The sequence below is a fragment of the Rhineura floridana genome, chromosome 6, assembly GCF_030035675.1.
Source record: "Rhineura floridana isolate rRhiFlo1 chromosome 6, rRhiFlo1.hap2, whole genome shotgun sequence".
Lineage (NCBI taxonomy): Eukaryota > Metazoa > Chordata > Lepidosauria > Squamata > Rhineuridae > Rhineura > Rhineura floridana.
The window spans coordinates 52715225-52740656 of NC_084485.1; the positions used below are offsets into that span (position 1 = coordinate 52715225).

Consider the following 25432-nt stretch of genomic DNA (forward strand, 5'->3'; position numbering starts at 1 on the left):
ATTCCATCAGCAGGCTATGCATAATTTTACTATTCCCCTTCAAATTCAAATAAATGGATAAACCATTTCCCTCTCAATTGGAGTTCATTTTACCAAGACATATAAAGCAACTACTCAGGACAGACTTAAAACTCCTTATTTCTAGAAGACAGCCCATTTTACCATAGATTTATGGCTACTGAACACTTTGAAGCACTTGCTCAGTACTGGCCATTGTCCAAGAACATATACTGGGCTACAGAGGCTATTAGTCTGACATGGTACATCAGTTTGAATGTTTGTGGTAGAGAAGGATAGCCTAACTTCTAGGAATTATGTTTTGAAACATTAATTGGACCATCTTTTTCTGTTTCTCATCCATCGTTTGAGCTTTGCTCTCCGTCCAACTGCCATGAGCCAGATAGAACTACTGTCACTGAACCCTTTCCTTAGCTTAAGTCATAATTTATTCACAGACAGCAATGAAGACCAACAAAATCCTATTTTATATGCCATACTTCACAAGCCTTACTGTTTTATTTGCCACACACAATTTTTACAATAGCATTACATCCCGAGATGATAGCTGCCTTAAACAGAACTAGCCAGTTGCCACTTTGCTTTATGTTTGGCTTTAAAGTTTAGCAGTTTTAAACATCAGGAGGACCCCATGAAAATACCATGACAGACTTACCTTCCTACACACACAGGGAAATTTAAAACTGAACAAAATTTGGGAATGTACTCATGTAGACAAATGTGAAACAAATCTGCTTTTTTTTTTTTTACCAAAGTTCTAATTTAGTGAGGCCTGAACATCCTAGCTGAACATGAGACAAACTACACTTAAATATCAAAATGGCTCTCAGCTTAGGACCGATGTAAATCAACCACTGAAGTTTCTGTCATGTTTGTCCCCACTTCTTACCAGTCTGATATCCTGCCAACTGTGCATACTACAGGGGAAACAGACCTGCAATCTACTTCTGAGTGCAGGGTTCTTTGATTATAAAGCCAGTAATCCAAAGGCATTTCCCCATGATTATTCATAATTAAACATCTTATTTTATCATACTCTAAAAATTGTTTTCTCTCCCACGCTGCTATGGACATAAGCCAGGATGAAAGCCTTCCAAGAGTCATACTGCCTCTGTGCTAGAAAACAACAACATGGAAAATGCACTTCTAGGCAAAGTTCTCTGGATTCCCAAAAAAGGAATACACAACTGTGCTATTTACAGAAATAGTTAAAAGCATAAAATGTTACTGTTTATTATTGGTTGCTCTTCCATTTTAGCCTGCAAGACACTCACCTAATGCTACTACCAAGCAAACTTCATTGCCTTGATGTAACATGCAGCAGCCTCTGACCAAGGCATTCCTCACCATATTAGGTAGTCAAATCCCAGAAAACAAAAAGTCCTTGAAGGCAGACCTAAAAGACGTTGCTCTTGGAAAACTGTGAAGTTTCTGATTGCAAAGCAGAGAAATTAGTAGAAGATATTATGAAAGTTTGGTAGGAATAGCAGTGTGACTTGAGGGAAGAATGTTCTGCTGTGCTGTTCAGTGAGTGCAATGGGCGCAGACAGCACAGCACTACTGTACCAAAATGGAAATGGAATGCCTTCAGGTCGATCCCGAATTATGGCTACCCTATGAATAGGGTTTTCATGGTAAACAGTATTCAGAGGGGGTTTAACATTGGCTCCTTCTGAGGCTAGTCCTTCCCAGATGGCTAGGGCCTGCTCAGCTTGCCATAGCTGCACAAGCCAGCCCCTTCCTTGTCCGCAACTGCCAGCTGGGGGGGCCACTGGGCTCCTTGGGAGTATGCAGCTTGCCCACAGCTGCACAGGTGGCAGGGCACGTAACCCCTGAGCCACTCATTGTGGGGGTGACCTTTAGCTGGCCCTTGACACCCAGGAGACATGGGCGGGGATTTGAACTCACAGACTCTGGACTCCCAGCCAGGCTCTCCTCCCCACTGTGCTATACCAGCTGACACTGTACCAAAGCATGGGCTAAATATACAAGAGATCAACATTGTTCAAGCTTGCAACTCAGCTTTAAAAACTGACATTGTAATATAGAGATTTCACTGGGTTCCTAAAAAGAACTAGAAAAACGTTAACACATTTAAGACCATAATTTTAAAACCATGTGGTAATACCCTGTTGGTGCGCCACAAGGCAGGTACATGTAGCCCTCCCCATATTGTTTGCCTCCATCTCCCCTCATTCTATGCTAGAATGGCCAATAGTCACGAATGGTAGCAGTTGGAGTTCAACATCTGGAGGACCACTTGTCTCCCATCCTTGCTTTAGTGGTTAGAAGCCCTACACATTTTATTTCACCTGTTCCCACCTCAGAATCATAAATTGGACCTTCTGCACAAGCAGCTCATGCAACTGATCTCTCCCTCCTCTCCCCCGGCAGCACCCCTTTCTGCCCCCCAAACTTCTCCAAAAAGTTGGTGCGATCTACCAAACATTCTAGACAGTATTCTTCTGGGATGTAGTCATTGTAGAAGGGAACTGCCTGGATTAGGCAGAGGAATCTTTTGCCACTTGGGCAAGGTTCTTGATTTCAGGCAATTTCTCTCTCCCACTGCAGATCCATAAGACAGAGTCCACAATGTTCAGTTGGTCTCTGCAACCCTCTGAAGAGGATTTTCCGGGGTGTGTGAGTTAAGGTGCTACAGGGGAAGGGACAATTTGATTGTGTAAACTGCCTTACGCTCACCCAACATTGAATACAACTCATTAACAACGTGCTTATTAACTAAGGTAAAGGAATAAGACAAAGACGACAACTGGAAGCCTGAAACTAAACTGGGAAGCATTTCACGGTGCTATAAAATGCCCAAATTCAAACACGTGAGATAACCTAGGATGCATGATGAATCATATACTACCTCTTTTTAAAGGGTTGTCTCCAATAGAGCGATAAGTCAGGGACCTGTCAGCATAAGGACTTCTCCCCATGCTCCCCCTAAATCTTTTCTAAGGGTTTCCCTAACCCTCCAGAGCTAATTTTGGGAGAGAGTGGGGCTCATGCAGGAGAAGGGGAGAGAGGCTGAAGTCCTGTTGTACTAGCACCCTCCGAGTTCCTACTTATAGGGAAGCTTGGAGGGTGGCAACGCGGAAAAAGGCTTTTTCTGTGGTGGCCCCCGAACTGTGGAACGATCTCCCAGAGGAGATACGCCTGGCGCCAACGTTACTATCTTTCCGGCGCCAGGTTAAAACTTTTCTCTTCACCCAGGCTTTTTAACATGTTTGTATGCGCTGATATTGTTTTTAATTTTTTAACATTTTAAACTTTTAATGTGTTTATATTGTTACACGTTTATTGTATTTTTGATGTTTCTTGTCTTGTGAACCGCCCAGAGAGCTTCGGCTATGGGGCGGTCTATAAGTTTAATGAAATAAATAAATAAATAGCAGTAATTCTTGCGCTGACTAAACAAGTTAGTTGAATGTTGCCAGTAAAAATATTGGTGCTCTAGATATTAACAGTTCTACTAAACAATCAATAAGTCCTACACTAGATTGGATAATGTATTTCAATTAACATGCTGTGGCAGCCTGGAACCTATATCTTTATAGTAGGCTGTTACAGCACTGGAAAAAATAATTGGCTTATACAGTGTCTTGCAAAAGTAATCAGACCTCTGACCAATGCTCTCATGTTACTGAATTACAAATGGTACATTCTAATTTCGTTCTGTATGATATTTTAGTTTGAAACACTGAAACTCAAAATCAATTATTGCAAGGTGACATTGGTTTTATGTAGGGAAATGTTTGTAAGAAACATAAAAAACTGAAACATGTTGCTTGCATAAGTATTCGATCCCTGTGCTGTGGAAGCTCTCAGTTTAGTCAGATGAAAGAAATTGCCCCGTCAAAGACACAATTACCTGTGAGACCCAGTGCCTGCAGGAGGAAGGGGACCACCACCATCCAGGGAAGGAGAGCTGTTTGCTGCTCCTGCCTGCCTGCCGCTGCCGCCACCACCACCGCCCTCTCCCTGTTGGACTTCTGCTCGGCGGGTGCCACACCTTGCAGGACCAGGCCCCAGGTAGTCAGCCAGCTGTGGCTGATTCCTTCCACCTGTCCCTTCTCTGGAGGGGATACATAAGCTGGCTGGCTCAGGTGGCTCCTGCTTTGCCTGCCTTTTTGTGGGTCTTGAGTCATGTGCCTGGGAGAGAGGACTCAGAGCCAAGTGGGGAGACTTGAGGAGGCCCCAATTAGTGTAGTGACGGGTAGAGGGGATATGGTGTTGTGAGGAGGACTTGCCAGGTAAGGGGAATGCGTCCCAGGCAGTTAACGGCTATGCCTTGTCCCAGTCCTCCCCACGCCCACAGGTTTGTTAGTTGCCCTATCAGCCAGCTCTCAGACCTCTGGATGCTGCTCCTAAACACCAGATCGGTACATAACATCTTCCTCATTCATGATTTAATTGTAGATGAGGCAGCCGATCTGGCATGTATAACCAAGTCCTGGGTGGGTGAGCAAGGAGGAGTCAGTCTCTCCCAGCTATGCCCACCAGGGTACCTGATTCAGCATCAGGGTAGACCCGAGCGTCGGGGATGGGGGGTTGCTGTGATCTATAGGAGCTCCATCTCCCTCTGCAAGCACCCTGTCCATGTGACTACTGGTCTGGAGTGTTTGCACCAGAGCTTGGAAAAGTTACTTTTTTGAACTACAACTCCCATCAGCCCAATCCAGTGGGCATGCTGGCTGGGGCTGATGGGAGTTGTAGTTCAAAAAAGTAACTTTTCCAAGCTCTGGTTTGCACCTTATGCTGGGTCAGAGGGACAGACTGGGGGTTCTGTTGGTGTACCGCCCACCCCACTGCCCAACAGAGTCCCTAGCTGAGCTGACGGAGGTGGTCTCGGGTGTACTGTTGAGATCCCCCAGACTGCTGGTTCTGGGGGATGTCAACACCCATGCCGAGGCCACCTTATCCGGGGAGGCTCAGGATTTCATGATCTCCATGACAACCATGGGACTGTTCCAATACGCCATTGGCCCAACACATGTAGCAGGGCATACTCTAGATTTGGTTTTTACAACTGGACATGGAATTGGTGATCTGAATGTGGGGGGGCCTTACATCAGTCCCTCTGTCATGGACAGATCACTGCTTGCTGAAGTTTAGACTTACAGTGGCTTTCCCCCTCTATAAGGGTGGGGGACCTATTAAGTTGGTCTGCCCCCAGAGACTAATGGATCCGGATGGTTTCCAAAGGACTCTGGGGAGTTTTCCAGTTGATAAGGATGGCACTCCTGTTGAAACCCTGGTTGAACTGTGGAATACAGAAATGACCCAGGCGGTTGACATGATTGCTCCTGAGCGCCCTCTCCTGTGTAGAGCTCGTACGGCTCCATGGTATACCCCAGAGCTGAGAACGATGAAACAATATAGGAGACGGCTTGAGTGCAGATGGAGACGAACTCCTAGTGGATGCAATTATACACTGGTAAGTGTCTATGGTAAGCTGTATTTAGGGGCAGTGAGGGCAGCAAAAAAACAATATTTTGCTGCCACTATCAAATCATCAATCTGCTGCCCAGCGGAGCTCTTCAGAATTGTCCAGGGGCTATTACACTCTGGCCCCAGGGACATGGTAGAACCATCTGAGGCCCACTGTAATGAATTTACTAGGCACTTCCAGAATAAAATCTCCGGCATCCGCCAGGCCTTAGACTCCAATGTTATAGCAGGTGAATCAAGCGAGGTATCCAGAGCACAGCCTTGTCCCAATTTCTTGGATGAGTTTCAGTTGGTACAGCTTGAGGACGTTGACAAGGTGCTTGGACAGGTTCGTGCAACCACGTCTGTGCTGGATCCTTGCCCTTCTTGGCTAATGAAAGCTAGCAGGAATGGAACAGCCGGCTGGGCCAGGGAAGTGATTAATGCCTCTCTGTGAGAGGGGGTGATCCCTGGCTGCCTAAAAGAGGTGGTAGTGAGACCACTCCTGAAGAGACCCTCCCTGGACCCAGAAAATCTTAACTATAGGCTGGTGACAAATGTTCCATTCCTGGGCAAGGTCCTTGAACAAGTGGTTGTAGGCCAGCTCCAGACACTCTTGGATGAGACCGATTATCTGGATCCATTTCAGTCGGGTTTCAGGCCTGGTTTTGGCACGGAAACAGACTTGGTCACCCTGTATGATGACCTCTGTCAGGAGAGAGACAGGGGGAGTGTGACTCTGTTGATTCTTCTTGATCTCTCAGCGGCTTTCGATACCATTGACCATGGTATCCTTCTGGGAAGACTGGCTGAGTTGTGAGTGGGAGGGACTGCATGATGGTGGTTCCGCTTCTACTTGGCGGGTCAGCTCCAGAAGGTGGTGCTTGGGGAACATTGCTCGGCACCCTGGACTCTCCAGTATGGGGTTCTGCAGGGGTCAGTTGTGTCCCCCATGTTGTTCACCATCTACATGAAACTGTTGGGTGCAGTCATCCAGAGCTTTGAAGTGCGTTGCCATCACTATGCTGATGACACGCAGCTCTATTTCTCCTTTTCATCTTCTTCAGGTGAGGCTGTCAATGTGCTGAACCAATAATAAGCCAAGAAGGCCAAGAGTCAAGAGGACACGCTGCTGGTCACATCATCGCAAGCACCTTGTCTACGTCATCAGACTGCATCAACTGAAACAGTTCCCAAAAAATTGCAGCAGACGTTGCACTGGACATCTCATTGGGGACTATAGTAGAAGTGGATGGGGCATCAAGACTGCTATGGAGGGGAGCAACTTTACCCTCAAAGTGCCTTGCAAACAATTCACAGCAGGCCTCCGAAGGGTCTAAAACTCCATTTCCTGGAGTTGATTTCAACAGACCCCAGACAATATGGAAAAGCTCCACTGGACAACTACTTGATGATGCGATGGAGGCAGAGAAGCGGGCCTTCTTCGCTGCCCTCACCACCACACAGTAGGCACGGTTATGATATTTTACTTGTGCCCGATCGGCCTCACAGCACGTCTTTCGCCACTTGTGCTCTAGCCATCGTCCAGCCTGTTTCATTGCCTGTAGCTAACTGGTGTACCAAGGTGCAAACCAGGCTCCACAATGCCGGAGAGGGCGCTTGGGTGCAACCATGTTAAGAGCCCGACGCTTCACTGTTCTACAGCGTGGCAAGGACTTCAACAGGGTCACCTGCTCTATCTATCTACTCCCCCAGGGCAGTCAGGAATCCAGCGATTCCATTAGGCTCCAGGAGAGGACCATCTTAATCTCTCTATCACCCCTTCAGGGAAGGATTGGAGCTGTACGTCTAAACTTCACCAGGAAGTGGTCTGACCATGACAATGGGATGACATCCACTCCCCCCATCTCCAGACCACCCCTTCCTCCATCTGGAGCAAAAACCAAGTCAAGGGTGTGCCCTGCCCTATGCGTTGGGCCACTGACAACTTGAGACAGCCCCATGGTCATCATGGAGGCCATAAAGTCCTGAGCCGGAACACTAGAGGTAGCCTCAGCATGGACATTGAAATCACCCAGCGCTATCATTCTGGGCTCCTCCAACACCACAGCCGAGACGGCCTCCACCAGCTCAGTCAGAGAAGCTTCTGGGCAGCAGGGTGGACGGTACACCAGCAGCAACCCTAGTTTACTGTCTCCTCGGCCCGACACCAGGTGCAGGCCCTCACAGCCAGCTCCAAGACAGAGTGGTTTCCTGGTGAGAGAGGTGGAAGTTATGTAGACCACAGCAACTCCTCCCCCCCATCCCTGCAGCCTGTGCTGGTGTTGCTCTGAGTATCCAGGTGGGCAAAACTGGGTCAGATCAACTCCTCCCAGCTCACCCACCCAGGTCTCGGTAATGCACACCAAATCGGCACCTTCATCCACAATCAAATCATGGATGAGAGTGGTCTTATTGTGTACCGATCTGGCATTAAACAACAACACACACAGGCCAGTGGGCACAGCAGATGAGCAACGAGGAACCCATCCATGAGAGGAGTGGCAGCAAGGAACAAGGTGCAGATAGCCTTGCCTTCGTAGCCTTGCCAATATGAAGATATTATGCTATCATGCAGCTAGTCAGATTTGGCTACATGATAACATCATGAAGCCAAATCAAAAAGAAAAGTAGGAAGCTTTGCCAATCCTTTGAAAAGGCTTCCTAATAATACCATGTTGCCAGTCAGCTTTGGCTACATGCCATGAAGCTAAAATCGTAGTGAGGACAATGCTTTCTCCTTTTGCTCTGAATGGGTGAGTATTTTCATCCTGTTTTGAAGGGCCTAATCCCCAAAATTAGGAGGTGGGGGTATGCGAAGTAGGTTTTGCAATGAAAGGGTTTTGCAATGAAAGGCCTTTTTTTCATGAAAGCTTCTCTTCCCTTATACCTCAATGCTAGATTGTTAGCTATAGACAATTCATCAGTGCAGATATTTAATTCTGGCTATTTCAAAGTAATTTACAGCCCTACAGTTCTATACCACTACAGGTCTTAACAATTAAGAATCTCTGGTTTGTGCAATCTCTTGAATCTTTGACTGTGCAATCTTAACCACATCTACTCTAAAGCAATCCCCAGGAACATAAGTGGGTCTAGAACAGCTGTCTTAATCATGTGTTTGCTGCTTTTAATGTATTAACTGTGAAATATATAGATGCTGAAACCAGATGAATAACATTTTCTATATTTTTAGAAATCAGGATTGTTACAGATTTAATATCTATTTTTAATATATTAAAAGCTGTGGTATTTGTATCCCAAAAGAAAATCAAGCCAGCCTTTGAGCATGTGCTAATACTTAGCTTTCTGTCCATCTGGCATGCTTCTGACAGTATATATAGTTCCATGTGAAGTGAACAAAAGATCAACATCTGGCTAAATTATTATAGTTAGAGGGGGGAATTTCAAAATGAGTCCCAACAAAAAAATGTTTTAAGCAATACTACCCAATTGTTGTTCCTTTATCTTAGTCCTAACATCAAGTAACTTTGACAAACTTATTTGAAAGAAAAGCTGCACGATTTGCAATTGCTTTAAGAGTCCAAATTTATTAAAAATCCCCATTCCTCTTACAGAAAGTTCTCATATAAGTATATCAGTTTCTCACTTCAGACTTTGATAACTGTAAAGCATGCTCCCTCTAGTGGCAATTCTGCTAAGTGATTTGGTCATTCAGTAATGTCCTAAACTAAAGTATAAAATCATAGTAATGTCCTAACGTATAAAGTATTTGGCTGATTCAGCAGTACTTCTGAAAACAATATGAAATCAGGTAAATGTCAAAAAGTACTCTTCCATTTTTTGACACTTCTGAATACATTTGCATTATTTTGATTCAATTTTCTGCAACCTCTTCCACTTCTCAGACCTGACAGGCCTTAGGCTCATTTTGCCCATGCTTTTATTGAATGTAGTTGGCTGCAGCAGTCTATGAGATTTTGTCAATTACATCATGATGGTCTGATACAATGCCATTTTGGATGCTCATGAACAAAGGCATGTTGTGACTATAGGCAACTAGATTAACGGCAGTGTGGGCAGATGAAGCCAAGGATTATAAACGGTGGTGGCCCTGGGTGAGAGAGGCATTTTGGCCCCTTAAAGATATGAAATCAAGTCCAGTACAAAATTCCACTTAATTCTATTCATGAAGCTACAATGATTCAAGATAAATGTATCATAATACATCAATTGTGATTGAGTGTTATTACAACTAGACTGGAGAATGATACTTAATACATCAACACTGCACTGTAAATTCATGAATACAAGTCAAAAACTAAAAGAAACAAGCCTTCACCTCCATATGTGAGATACTGTCACGTAAATAGAAATAGCTAAAAGAGAAACACACACCTAAAAAAAAGGATAGGAGGGACATACGGTGAATTGATGATAGGTAGCTCACTGATAAATGATTAATCACTATGTTGTTGTTTAAGAGTCAATTCTCTAGTATCACATTTAATGAAATAAAATTTTTCAAGCCTCCTTGGAAGCATAGTCCTTAATGAAATCACTGTGATCCAAGCCTCTCAACTTTATGTTCAACTGAAATCAGTGCTAATCCTACTAGGTGTTCTTGTGACACAGAAGAGAGCAGATAATTTTGTTATGAATTTCAACATAAAAATGACCTCTCACCAAACACTGAGAATAATGTGAAGTACTACGCATAAAGATATTGAATACTACACTTACGAATAAATTGAAGGGCTGTCATAGCTGTGCATTTTTCTTGAGGTTGATTATATAACCTGAAAAATACCTCTTGATCTCATTCAGCAACTGTGTTGAATCAATGTCTCTCTCAAAGTGCAAAGATGCAACTTTGTGGCCTTTCCAAGGCCATCATCTCCCATTTTAGCCACAGATTTAACGTAAGTTATGAATCCATTCTTGTCCTTAAACTGCCATCTTGTTGCTTAAATCTGGCATCTAAGTAAGCAACTGTTTCACCCACATTTATACCCCGCCTTTCTTTTCATGCTAGAAACCCAAAACGGCCTACATATGGTTCCCAAGCGGTCTCCCATCCAGGCACTGACCAGACCTGACCCTGCTTAGCTTCAGCATGGAGATTAAAGAACGTTATGCAAAATTTGTCTTTAGGATCAAGAATGAAGTCATCTGATGTTTCATCTAGGGAAAGTCTGTGTTTCTTCCTCACAAGCTGCTCAGGGAAAGTTATCTCTACTGATATCCACTACTTGTATGAATAGACCTGGCTTAAGGAGGGAAAGGCTATGTTTTAGTAGGAAAGGGCTGACTTGTCTACAACCCTGCTGAGTTACACAACATGGCAGACAGAGAATGACTTACTATAAAGGAGGCAGGCAAGATTCTGTACAGGATTGAGGGGGCTGGGCCCTAAAGTGTGGGGCCTTGGGCACTTGCACACTTCTTCACCTGCTCCCCACTCCCAAAGCCACCACTGCTGTAAGGGAAAAGAAGGAGGAAAAATGATGCCACACAGACGTTGCTAGGGTGGCAAGAGTTTCCCAGTAGCATTCAAGCAATGAAAATTCTTGGACAGATATTGGGGTGATGTGGAGGGGTTAATATGTTTGGCTTCATCACAACAAATATCAAAATAAGAGAATTATGGCCCAGTCCTACTGAAACTGAAGAATGATTCAAGCTTATTGTTTGATATTGCCAGGCTCTGAGAAGGTAGGATTATTACTTGGTTCTAAAAAGATCAATCTGAGCAAGATCTTGAAACGGACAACTCAAGCCTAAAAACCAAGCAAAGGTATGGCAATGAACAACTCAATCTAGAATTATCCGTTTCCATTAAGCTGTTAATTATACCAGCAATTTAAAAAGAAGAAGCCTCTCATACAAACATGGATTACAACAAGAATAATTCTGACACAAATATCAGTGCATAGTAGCTAGGGATGTGAAAAAGATTTGGACAGATCCCAAATCAAGACCCATTTTCTGGTCTATCCAAGTTGAAGCATGATCTCTCTATAACATCTAAAAATAGAACCCCCAAAGCACTTCAAGGTATATTGGATATAATTAAAAAAAACAAAAAGCAGTGTTTAAAAAATTGAAAAACATTTGACTTTAAGTTTCTCATGCAAGGAAAACACCAGGATGAAGAAGAGGGAGAGCTCTTTTGTGACTGACATGGCTAGCTTTAAATCAGAAGAAATTATTTTACTAGGACTCTCCTATCACAGTGCTTTGGGAAAGGCACATTGACATAATGTAGGTGTGGGAAACCTGTGGCCCTCCAGACGTTGCTGAACTACAACTACCATTAGTATCAGCAAGCATGGCGAATGGCTAGGGATGATGGGAATTGTAGTTCAACAACATCTTGAGGGACAGAGGTCCCCCACACGTGATGTAATATATTACCTTGTTTTTATTTATCCTATCTATGCTCTTTGCTAGTTCTGCTAGTGTTGATTACTTTGAAAATGCTAGACATTCAAGTCATTCTGTCTTCGTGCCAATTTCCAAACATCTATTCCTCTCAAATCACCTCTGCACAGCTTTTGTGGCTTTTGGTGCCAGTTGAGAAGAACATGAGCTTGAAGGTGTTTTTATTTCTATTCAATTCTGGAATTTTGCAGGCTATTTCCTAGGGACACTTCTATGATGTATGCTATTTTAATAATGAGACAATTGCCCACAAAACTACTGGGAAGGAAGCAAACCCCTTTTATATCTTCCCCAAATCAACGTTTTAAAAGGTACCTGTCACAAAAACCCTTGGACCTAAGTTGTATGAAAATAGCATACATAAGGTAAGGAACTTGCATAATTACATTCAAATTGACTACAAAACGATAGGGGAGATTTAAGCGAATCTTTTTTAACCACCCCAAACTGCAAAGGCTCCCCTTGCAAGAAAACTGCTGCAGCTATTCTTCCGAAATCTGGCAGTATTCATCGCCTCAGAAGGGGCTACCATGCCCGCTTTTTCATCCAATTCTGCATATACACACACAATTCCTTTTTTTTCCTGGTGGGGGAGGGAATTTTAAATGTGCCCAGCACAAAAAACCCCTAAATATTTCTGTTAGTGCAAGGATTTCTTTTGCAACAGAACTTCCCTTCCCTCTCCTCTCCCTGTGCACCCCCTATACCTTCCCCAATTCTGCTCCAGAGGGTTGAGTAAAACCCAGAACAGATTTAGGGGGCACAAGGGGCACACAGGAAGAGGAGAGAGAAGGGAAGATCCATTAAGTAGCCAAAAATCCTTGCACTACTGGAAGTCCTTTGCTGGATACAGCCCCTGTTGTCACTGTTAATATATTATTATTATTATTAATAATAGTAATAATAGTTATTTATTATTATTGCTGTTGTTATTATTATTTATTTATATCCTGCCCTTATATCCAGAAAAAGATTACAGCCATTTTTCAATTTTCCCATAACAGTGAGTGGGGGAGGCACAAAGCTTCATTTTTCCAAATCCGGATTCTGAGCTAAATCAGATAGCCTTCAAAGCACTTCAGATCAAATCATGCTTTTTTTCCAAAGTCCTGGATCAAGGTCCAAACCTAATCTGGTGGCCAATGTGCAATCCTAATAGCAGCACAATCCTAAACACATTTTGCTGTTGACACACTGATCACATGCAAAATTCAAACTACAATCCAATGAGCAATAAAAAAGCTACTGAATTATAACTGAGCTTTACTATTTCTAATGATAATGGTTCAGGTACAAACTTCAGAAAAATATTTCAAAGTGCACTTTCAGTCAAATATGTTGTTCTTAAAATGCAAATTAATTGAAAACTTTCCTGAAACCAAAGGTTCACATGAAATAACAAGTACACGTATAACCTTTGGATCTTCCACTTACCCTGTCCTCCTTTACTTCTTCAGTACCATCCATCTCCTCATCCTAGGAATTCAAAAGACAAAAATAAGTAAATTATACCATGAACAATTCAAATGAAGCACTGTTTTCCAGTATATTTATAGCAAGAAAAGTTTAGGTAGCATGAAAAATAATTATATATCTATTAAGGCAGAAAATGGTAAAGAAAATGGTAAACAAAATAGTTTGGCAGGCTTATAATAATTTAATCCTTGAAACCATTTGAATGGCTGACAATGCATCACAAGGTAAACAGTTGTTCCAGCCAAACAGAAGAGAAAAACATGACTTTCATCATTAGCTATTTATCACAGGATATAGTTGTGTTTGCCAAAAAGGGAGTGACTTGTTTTTTTAAGATGATATATGAAAAAAATATTACAAGCAGGGTTGATTCAGATGTTGATTGTGTTTGCACATCACACTAAACCATGGTTTAGTGCTATGTGCATGAGCTGCCGTGAAGTTTCAGGTATGCAAGCTCCCCTCACACAGCTGGGAGGAGTTCTATGAAAGTTGGCTTCATTCTCAAATAGTGTTGGCTTCATTTTCAAATAATGCCAACATGTTGTGTTGTATGAATTTGGAACCCTGGCTTATAATAAACTGTATTAAGTTTCAAAGCAAGCCACAAAAGCATGTGTGACGAAGCTGACTTGTTTATTTAATCAGAGTTTGAGTGAGGCCCCTAAGCCAGGATTAAACCATAGCCTGCAATGCTGGTTTGGAGGCCTCACACAAACTACAGTTTGCTAGTTTGTTGAAGGAGTTTATTTCAGACTTCTTGATTAATTACTGAAGTTGTGGAACACTTTTGGCCACATTTGCACTTCACACTAAACCACAGTTGAGCATTTAACACAATGCGAATGAATTGCTGCCAGCCTTGAGTTTATCCTCTTCTTCTTGCCTCTACTGCAGAGCTGGGAAGGAGAAGCCTGGAAGCTTTTACTTCCACTTTTGCCCTGTCATCCAAACCCAGAAGTGTGGTTAATGTTAACTACAGTTAATTTACACAACCCACACAGACAAATCCCAGTTTGAAGTTGGTTTGCTTTAAAAGCAGGAGTAGCTAATCCCTAGCCCTGGGTCCTGATGCACATTCAGGCACATTTTTCAGTCCCCCTCCCCTGCCAGGACCCCATCCATTTTGCAGGCAGTAGCAAAAATAAAAGTTAAAGTAGGCACAGTAAGGGGGTAAGCAGAAAGGGTTATTTGCGTCCCCATGAGGTTGCTGGGCTGGGTGGACAAGTTTAAATCTACCAACAATCATCAAATCATTTAATAGGCAGGGATGGGGTGCTGATCTGCACAGCAGAGGGTCTGTGTATATGCATCCTGTGTGTGAGTTTGTGTGCACATGTGTTATGTGTGCATGTGTATAACTGCAGTGGTAAGTGTGGAGTGGCCACACTGATCAATACCCCTAAGGGTTGGCCAAGGGCAAATGTGGCCCTTAGGCCAAACAAGGTTAGCCCATCTTGTAAACTAACCACAGTTAATGATAAGCACAGTTTGTGAGTCTGGACAGCACATCAAACTGGTTAACCAAAAGTAAAGCAAGGGGAAGGGGGCATGCAAGCCTGAGGCTCACTGTCGTTTGTTCCAGCTCATGCCCACCATGCTAATCCATGAATTAGTGTATGTGCAAATAAAGCCAACAGGGAATTCCCAGCTTCTCTGAATTGAATGGAAGAATACTACAGTGCTTTCTTAAGGAATTTTCATGTCTCCAGGTTGGATTTTAGTAATTTTTTAAAGATGTATTCCTGAAAATATGACTGATAAACCAATAGAAGTAGTTAGTATATATAGTTTGACAACGTGTTTTTGAAACAAGATACAATCTGATTGGTTAATTGGTTGGTTTTTGTTATATGCGTTGTTGTGAGTCTTATTTGTCTGTTCCTTTCCATTGTTGTTTCATTTTAATATGTGACTGCTGTATCATTTACATTGTATCCATATATTTTGAATTAACACTTCTTTTATGAACAGTATTGGAACTGTAATCATACAGTTAGTCTTCTGTTTCCATTTTAGGGTTATATCATGCCACATTTCCCTAGCAATTGGCATGTGCAACTTCGATAATCTTTCGACCTCTTTCAGTTCCTCCAGAATTGGCATTACTTACATCCTTGGTAAAGAAAGAGATCCCTGTGCCTCTTCGTCTCTCTTTTGGTCGTCTTCTGTCTCTGACTGACTGCTTGCTTGAAGTTCTGTCATCCAAATCCTGATCTTCATATTCTGTTCAAAGAAATATGGCTTCAGCTATAAATAGTCATGCAAATTATTTATCAGTACCATGGAAGCTTTTTCAAAGTAAGGCAGGTGGTCCTTATACAGATTTTCCTACCCTAAGCACCTAACAATTTATATTTAATCTTTTAATTCTATAGAGCCAAAGCAGTGGATCCTCCATATAGCAGATTTGCTTTAGTATGATGTGGGGTCATCCGCTCAAAGAAAAATTAAATTGAGATTAAAAGGACCATTCAGAGGGGACTCAAATTTCTAGAGATGTTCTTTCTTTTACTGACCCACACTAAAGAGATTTATTGTTCTAAATATATATTGTAATAACCCTATTAAGAGTGGAGAAGTCTTTCTTGGATATTCCACACATGAGAGAAACAGGAATGAAGTGTATTATTACAGCTACTACTTGGTACAAAACACAGACTCAAAAGATTTGTACAATATTGTCCGATTACAATAGTAAATACCATTTTTCTCCATGTCAGTAGCAGATGTGCTTTGGAAGTCTGCTGGGTTTACAGAGTCAGAAGATGCGGATCTACTTGTCCTGGGGAGGTGAGAACTTGAATAAAGATAAGGAGCTAATGAAGGAGTGATGGGGCTTGTGGGTTTGTCTTGTTGTGCTGAACACCTCAATCGTCGACCAACAGACTGGAAGACAAGCATGGGCAGAATTAGAATTTAATTAGCGAGAATGTATAAATAGCAACATACTAGAGACAATGCATAAGGTTTCTCCTTGTTCTTGAACTATGCTTTATCAACACAATAGACTAGATATACATTCATCCCATTCTGGTTTAGAGTGGATGAAAAGAACAAGAAATCATTTGAGTTAGGAGATAAAGGTTACTTGACCTATAATAATGATAGTGTCAAAGAGGATTAAAAATATATCTTGGTTCATAATTATTTTAGAGAGTGAAAAATGTAGATCTTCTAATGTCCAAAGGTGATGACATTTCCCTCCACTGTGACACAACTTCATACAGTCACCTCATGCTCAAAATTCATCTGCATCCCAATCTCATGAATGGTTCTACATGCATTTAAGAGGCCAAAAACATCAAACTTAGAGACATGCCTAATGAGCATGAGACCTGCAACCTAAATGCAACTGGAACCATTCAAAAACCTAGGCTTATTATTATTATTTATTAAATTTATATCCTGCCCTTCCTCCCAACTGAGCCCAAAGCAACAAAACAATTTAACAAGAAAAAGAAAAGCATTCTAAAAACACTTAAAATATTCTAAACATTTGGATGCATGTGCATCTCCAAAGTTAGCATATAAATTACCTCTTGGTTCTCTGCGTGCTCAGAGAACCAGGGTGAAGAAGTATTGGCACCGAATTGTGGACAAAGATGAAAATCACATATCAGATAATAATTATACCATCCCTCACACCCTGTGCAGAAACCATTTATTTATTTGTTTATTATATTCCACCCTTCTTCCCAGTAGGCATGCCCTTCAAATGTTATATCACATGACAACACTGCTAATAAAGGCTTCTGACTAGTTACATTTCAAATATTTGGAAAATAACATATTCATCCTGAAGAGGAGCATAATTTTCTCATTACACTTTGTATTCCCTTAAACTGTAAAGTTTACAGGTTACACATCAAAGTGGATCCAACACTATTTTTCCTAAAAGGTTTAATTTTTTTTGTTTTAAAAGTATCAGTCATCTCAAGCCATAAACAAATTTTGAAAAAAGGTAGTTACAGCAATGGCATTGTTCACCTCTTCATCTAAGTTTCTGTTCCACCGTGAGCGGGTCTCCCCGGGTTCCCTTGTTGCAGTCTGTTCCTGCCTCTCACTGCCTTCCTCAGTTGCTTCAATTTTTTCAGATTTTTCACTTGGCTGTTCCTGCTGCTCTGCCCGAGATCGGCTAAAAGTTCTCTCTGCCTCCTGAAGATCTGTAAGTGTTACTCCCTGAGAAATGGGAGAAAGCAGTATCTATTATACCTATGTCTATTAACATTCTACCTTTTACATTGAATCCTTGCCTCAACATAAATTGCATTACCTTTTCCACCAAAGTCCAAGCATGGCCGATTTCTAATTAAAGGTCAGAGCCACTGAACTGAAAGTTAGCAATCACTGCTTTAATATATAATTCAGCTTTAAAGGAGGAAGAAATGCTAAATACTGAACCACAGTCATCAATAGCGGGTAATGTTACTGTATGGTACATCAAGAGACTTGTTTCTACTACAGTACAATTCTGTGGCGAACATTACAATGCAACATTTATGTAAAATTTGCTACCCAAGGACACATTTTTCTTATGCATTCCTCCATGGAGAAAAAAAATCTACTCCATCATAATCTGCTCTTAAGAAACAAAACTGAAATTCTCATAGGTATAACATGTAAGTAATTCTTTGAAGATTCACAGAAGGTTAAGTTTGGATTCTTTCCAGCAACTATTCAAAATAAGCACTCAACCATCAAGAATGTGGTGGGATTTCTTCCTCCTGAGATACATTAGAAATCCTCACACAGTGCACATTAGATAATTCTATAGATGGCCCACCATTTAACAGGTCTTAAAGAGTTATTGTTTCACACCTGTGTAGATCTACGAGTCTGGCGAGCTTGCCTGGATCGTGCCTTTCTTAGAGACTCTGCTTCTTCATCCCGGACAGGAGTCAGATATGACCTAAAAGAAATGGACAGAAAGAAAAAACATGTACAATAAGGCAAATAAGAGTTTATGGCCTTAGTAATAAAATACAAATATGTGATTACCAACATTTATCCAAGTTCCTCACATGGGGAGGAAACCTTGTAGCTGTATTACTAATATGGCAACTCATGTAACATTTCAAGATGGCTGTTTTACATCAGCTCTTTTGCTTGGGCATAGCTGCTGACAATTATACACCTTTGCCTTGCATTGAGAATACCAAAACCAAAAAGGAATTAAAATTTGGCGTTCATGTTTAGAGCTAAAAGGAATTACCTACTGTCCTAAAAATTTAAAGGAAAACCATGGTTCTAACCCTACTAGCAGTGGTGCAGATAGGTAACATTAGGATCTGGCCTAAATGAACTTAAGGTGGAGTCCTCTCTAGCTAGCAATATGGATTGTTTCAGTCCTCCTGCTCATTCTGCAGAGTGGGGACCTGGACATCTGCCCCAAAGTCCTGTCCTAACAGCACAATTGCCCACAAGAGCACTACAGGAATAACTCTAAGGACTTTGAAATCTCAAATAATACTGTATAGTGTTGGTGAGGCTTAACCAGGATGGAGTAAATACAAGGGAAATCTGGCAAAACAGTTTTAATAGTGTAACTAACTGCTTCCTCAAAGCTGTCTTGATTTAATAATAGTAGTGTACGATTGAGCTTGTATCCAATGTTCCATCACCACAAGGATTTGTGCTTGCATAATGGAATGTTCTCCTCCTCTCCTCATGCCGCATGTCCCTAAATCTGTTCTAGGGGGTTCCCCTACCCTCTGGAGCAGATTTGGGAAGAGTGCAAATAATTCTAAGGAAGGAGAAGAGGGGAAGTCTTGTTGCAGACATCCTTGCACTAATGGGGTGTCCTTGGTATTTAAAATGACAGTAACAAGTTAGCAAAATGTATACCCATTTAAAGGAACAGTAATATAGTAAAGGTGCCACAGACGTTTGTGCACTACATAATCTTGTAACAAATCAATATTAATATATTTGTAAAATATAGTAACCTACGTCTGACTGGCTTTGTACCACAACTATATTCCAGAATTATCATGGTTATTGGTAAATTAAGGGTTCAAAGGGTAGGGTTGCCAGGTCAGAAGCATTCCAAAACCTGAGATTTTAGGGGCGGGCCCAAGTGATGTCATGGGGGCGGGCCCGAGTGATGTCATTAAGCATGATACATTAAGCATCAATCACAGTTGCTTGGAGCATACAATTAAAAAAAATCTGATTGGAAATTAAGCTAGAAATCTTAGCTAAAAGATGGAGCCTGGGTAGGGAACATTTAATCTAGCCTACTTGCTTTCAGCAAGAAGCGTTTAAGTGCCTTCAGGCCAGGCCAGTCACCAGAAGGCCACTGTAGGAAGAAAGGAGCCTAGTGTTGTGGAGATGTTAGATGGGAGCATTTGAGAGTAAAGATGGATGCCCCTGAAGGCTTCAATTCTAAACACACTTACTAAGGGACTAAGCCCCATAGAACTCAACAGGACTTACTTCTGAGTAGATATAAACTGGATTGTGCTGTTGGTAAAGCTTGACTAGGGATCCTCTGCAAAGACATCCATATCCAAGCAGGGTTGGCAACCCCCTGCCTGGAATGCCCTGCCCTTATCTTTTAATGTGACTGCTCCAAACTTCTTTACAGATTTAACCCCTCACTTCAGAAAGTGGTCTGAGAGATGAGTAAGAGTAAGAAGATTCTCTACCCGTTCTGTCTACCCTGTGGGCTGCTATAAACTCACTTTGACAGCCAACCCAATTCCAGGGAGTAATAATTGACAGAGAGAAAACACACATGGTTTGGTCTACCTTCACAGGCAGCAGCTTGGGAACAACAACTGCAGCCACACTTTCAAATATGTGAATTCTCTTTTACCACTATTGGGCAAGAAACAAACTGCCATGCAACCAACCAAGGTGCATCATCAATGGGTTTTAAGGGGGTTGAGCTGAGCACATGCAACCACTGCTGTTGCTTCGATGGATGTAAGGGAGTGAGGTTAAAGGTAAATGAAATGCAAACAGAAAAAGAAAAACAAAAGACAGTGATGTTTTCTTAAATGCAATACCATACCAAACACAACAAGATTCCTATGAGTAAGGCAGACAACTTAGCATCCCACAACCAGTCAGGATTCATAACCAAAAACCAAAACTAAAACAATCCTGGCATCCAGTCAGTTAACGCAGAATGCTGCGGCATGATTGCTGACATGAGTGAAATCCTATCAGCACATAATACCTCTGCTCTGACATCTACATTGGTTGCTGATTTGTTACCAGGCCAAGTTCAAGCTATGCTTTCCATGTTATGGGTGCCACATAGTACTTGTTCTGCTCTTGTAAGAAATCAGTCCTGTAAAGTGGCAGCATTTGGGATGCTCTGTTCATAGGGTTTTTGTGGTAAGAGGTATTCAGAGGTGGTTTACCATTGCCTTCCTCTGACTTTGGACACATATATTTTGGACACATAATGAGAAGACATGATTCACTAGAAAAGACAATACAGAAAAACAGAACGGAGTAGAAAAAGAGGAAGACCAAACAAGAGATGGATTGATTCCATAAAGGAAGCCACAGACTTGAACTTACAAGATCTGAGCAGGGTGGTTCATGACAGATGCTCTTGGAGGTCACTGATTCATTTGGTCGTCATAAGTCGTAGTCGACTTGGAGGCACATAACAACAACAAAAATCCAGTGGCCCACAACACATGATGTGCTGTGTGAAGAAGTCCAGTCTCTAAAACAATCACTAAAAACTGTAAACTAATTTATTTTGTCTTTGCTGCTTTGCTACATTGCTGTGTTGCATGGATGTTTTCAAATCTTTGAGCATCAAGCATTTGACCTTAGTGATGTGGGAAAGATTCTTCAGAAGCCAAAAAACTTAACACTTCTTACATGCTCGATAAGTTGAAATCGACTTGAAGGCACATAACAACAACAACAAAGTGGTAGCACCTACCGTTGGAACTCCTTGCCTATTGACATTAGGCAGACACCTCTTTTCAGCACCTGCTAAAATCATTTTTGTTTAGGCAAGCCTATCCAGGCATATAGAAGCTATTGTGTTTTTAAATCTGTTTTTAACTCATTGTTGGTTTTATTATTTTGAATGTTTTTCAATACATGTCTTAAACTGTTTTTGCCAATAATTTTGTTTTAATTCTTTCTTAAACCGCTTTGAGATTTTTTACAATAAAGCAGTATATAACTGTTGTAAATAAAATACATAAATAAATTTTGGAGTCACTGTGGCCCGAGTCTCTTCCCACTTTTAGGAACAAAAGAATCTGCCTTATACTGACTCAGGCCATTTGGTACTGCATAGCTCAGTACTGATGACATGGACTAGCACTGGCTCTCCAGAATTCCAGGCAATAGTCTTTTCCAGAAATTGTATTCTGGACCTTTCCATGCAAAGCATATACCCTACCAATGAGCTACGACCCTTCCCCTGTTTAAAAAAGTATCTTTTAAAATTGTTCTTTTCAGTTCACTCTTGAATGCACATCATACCTAGAGCAGATCCACACCATTCATTTAAAGCACATTCAACACCCATTTGAAGCACATGAACCCCACCACAGAATCAGAACTGTAACTGTGAGGGAGAAATGACACTTGAAGTCGTGCGCTTTAAATGCAAGTTGGGTGTGCTTTAAATGTATTGTGATTGCCTAGGTGCCAAGAGACAGTTGAGACGGATATATCATCACTATCGACAGCTAAATCTAAATACTCTCCCCCCTGAGTATTTCTCTATCAAAAAGAATTACAAGCAAATGATAGTCACCAAAAAAAGGCAGGTGATGCATGAAGAATGGAAAGCCTTAATCCAAGCTTCCAGGACAAAAAATTCGCAGCGTTTCTGGGGGATTGTTTCTGGCTCTATGAGACCACTAAATTCAGCCCCCTGCCACATTTCTCCATATCTATGGGAAAAATATTTCTCTGATTGCAATGAGACTGTAGATGTGGATCTTTCTGATAAACCAACAAATCTCCCCACATGGCCACCAGTAACTCAAAAAGAAATTGCCGTTCTGATTGCCTGTTTGAAATCCGGCAAAGCCCCTGGTTCCGATAATATTCTCCCTGAATTGCTGAAAGCCCACCAAGTTTGGTGGGTCCCTCTCCTTGCAAATTTCTTTACTTTAATCAACACCTCGGGTTGCATTCCTGAGTCATGGCTTGAATCCATAGTAATCCCCATATTCAAAAAAGGGAACCATGAGGACCCTGAAAACTACCGTCCAATTAGCCTCCTTTCCATCATCGGTAAACTGTATGCCTGTTATTTAAAAGGGAAACTTTCTTCCTGGCTAGAAGAGGAAAACATTCTCGGGAGGGAGCAGGCAGCTTTCAGGAAAGGGAGGTCTGGGATAGAGCATTGTGTGATCCTAAATCACTTAGCCGAAAAATATAAGAACCGTTGGGGAAACGGTCTGTTCGTTGCTTTTGTTGATTTGAAATCGGCCTTTGACTCTATCCCCAGGGAGTTACTATGGGCAAAATTTGCTAAATCTAAAATTGACAAGAGACTCCTTTTTCTAATTAGTCGACTGCATCATCACACTTTTCTTCGTGTTAGGTGTAGTCATGAAGGACACCTCACAAATCCTATCAATACAACAAAAGGAGTTAGACAGGGTTGCATTCTTGCCCCTCTATTATTCAATTTTTTTATGAATGATTTGTCTCATTACTGTCACTCCCCGGATTTTCACCCCCCCAAACTAGCGAACCTGCACTGTCCATTGCTATTGTATGCAGATGACGCTGTTCTCTTATCGGTTTCTAAACTTGGTCTCAAACGCCTAATTAGATCTTTTATGAGTTACCGTCACGAAAACAAATTGATTATAAATTTCTCTAAAACTAAGATATTAGCTTTTGCCAAACACTCTCCTCCTCATGAATGGATAATCAATTCCCACAAAATTGAACAGGTTTCCCATTTTAAATACCTTGGGTTATTATTTCACTCATCACTGTCCTGGACTCCCCATATTAGAGGAGCCATCTCTACTGCTCGAAATTCAGCTAATGGCATCCGAAGGTTCTTCTTCACTAAAGGAGGACAATATATCCCGGCAGCCATTAAGGTTTTTAGATCTAAAACTATTTCCCAACTTCTTTACGGGGTACCTTTATGGATTGGCGCTTTTAACCCCTCAATGGAGGCAGTTTTATCCCTATTTCTTAGACAAATCGTAGGTGTTCCTAGATGTGTTCCATCGGCGGTCCTCAGGTTAGAAACTGGTCTGGCTTCGCTTAAGTCCCAAGCCTGGAAGGCTGCCCTAAATTTTTGGCTTAAAATGTCATATGAAAATTCTTCTGGCTACCTCCCTTTACTTTGGGAAGATCCCTTCATCTCAACATGGGCCCAAACGTATACAAACTATCTTGTAAGCATTGGCCTTTCAGGTGAACATCTGGCGTCTCAGGATTTAAAGTCAGCTAAGCTTTCAATCCTGACCCGCATTAGTGACATGGACTTTCAAAGTTCCATCACCGCTGCCACTTCGACCTGTTCCCCTATTCATTTTGGTTTAAGTTTTGCGCCACTACTCAGTGTCCCCTATTTGGAATACCTCATGATCCCTAAATATCGTCTAGCCTTTATGAAGGCTAGATTCAACTGTCTCAACTCCGCCCTATTAGAAGGGAGATTCCAGCGCATTCCTTATGCAAATCGCTTATGTCCATGTGGTGTTAACGGCATAGAAATCTTATTTCACGTCGTCTTTGAATGTTTTTTATATGATGATATTCGTTCTAAATTTATAACTCCTATTATAAATAAATTTCCTTACAAACCACTTGACCGCTTACTTTTTTATCTTCTGTCTGCGGCTAGCAGGGATACTACCTTGCTAGTAGCTAAATACATTTTTGCGGCCCAATCAGCTCGGAGGGTATTCACCCCTCCAGATGTTCCCATTTCTCCATAGTCTTATAACTGTTTTATTGCTCCATTGTTTTTACCGTTTTTATTATGAGTGTTTTCGCCACGCTATGTAACTGTTTTACCGTTATTTTATGATTGTATCTTCGTACTTTTGTATAATTGTTCATAGCGTTATATGTGAACGTTCTGGTCTATGACCGTAACAATAAAGACGATGATGATTGTGTGGATCCACTTAATAAATTTTGCCTGCATGTAAATTGTTTTAATTAATTTTTCAAAATGCAAATGAGCTATAAAGTGTAGTGGGTGACCATGGGCTACTCACCATCTTTCAGCCTATCTGCCCCTCAGGACAATGGAGAACCATGACCACCTCAAGGAAGAAAGGCATACTTAAAATGTAGAGGAAGTATTGTATAACCACAGTGTGAAATCGGATACTTATTGGGACAGAGTATGAAGACATATTTATATAAGCATGACTATCAAATATGTTTATTATTTACATAACCTGTAAAGCTATTTATAGTGCAATCCTATGCTCGTTTACTCAGAAGCAAGTCCCAATGTATTCAATGGGGATTATTCAACCAGGGAAAACTGCAGCCTCAAGTGATAAGGAACTTGTTCTTTTAACAAGCCTTTTAAGTTGAGACCTTATCCCAGTCTGTGTTGGAATTGCTTTTTAATATATTTTTAAACCTTTTCTTTTTTTAAAAAATGTTTTTAAAGCTTTTAAAAATGTTTTAAAGACGTTTTGTTTTAATATATTTTAAAGTCTATTTTTATTATTTTTAAAGTGTTTTTAGTGCTTTTGTTTGCCGCCCTGGGCTCCTACTGAGAGGAAGGGCGGGATATAAATAAAATAATAAATAAAAATAAATAAATAAACTTCATTCACCCAACCCAAAATTCAGAATCATGCCACTTTAAGCTGTTTTGCAACTGTTTATACTTGTTTTATGGTTATTGGTTTTTAAAGGAATGTATTTCTTATTGTGAGCTGCCTTGGTTTCCAATCACCAACCCTACCTCACAGGGTTGTTGGAAAGACTCCATACACACACACACTTGTAAAAATACACCCCATATAATAGTTTATTGTCAAACCAGTTGGTCATTGCAGAACATTTTTTAAAAAATCAGTACTAGTTTTCTACATAATAAAAAATGTGATACCTAGGTAAACCCTGCCTAATTGCTTTAAAAATAAGATTGGAGGGGGAGGGAAAG

The 25432-nt window shown here is 41.3% G+C and overlaps 1 protein-coding gene across 5 annotated transcripts in view; it reads right to left on the reverse strand.

The window, feature by feature from the left end:
- PPP1R12B (protein phosphatase 1 regulatory subunit 12B) overlaps positions 1 to 25432 on the reverse strand; it is a 177189-nt gene that overhangs the window by 68690 nt on the left and 83067 nt on the right. For all 5 annotated transcript variants that reach the window (XM_061631875.1, XM_061631874.1, XM_061631873.1 and 2 more), the window contains exons 14-18: positions 18157 to 18247; positions 17326 to 17517; positions 16041 to 16224; positions 15449 to 15561; positions 13294 to 13335 (exon numbers count right to left, since the gene is read on the reverse strand). In XM_061631875.1, the coding sequence (XP_061487859.1) occupies positions 13294 to 13335; positions 15449 to 15561; positions 16041 to 16224; positions 17326 to 17517; positions 18157 to 18247 (622 nt within the window). The remainder of the gene's footprint in view (positions 1 to 13293; positions 13336 to 15448; positions 15562 to 16040; positions 16225 to 17325; positions 17518 to 18156; positions 18248 to 25432) is intronic.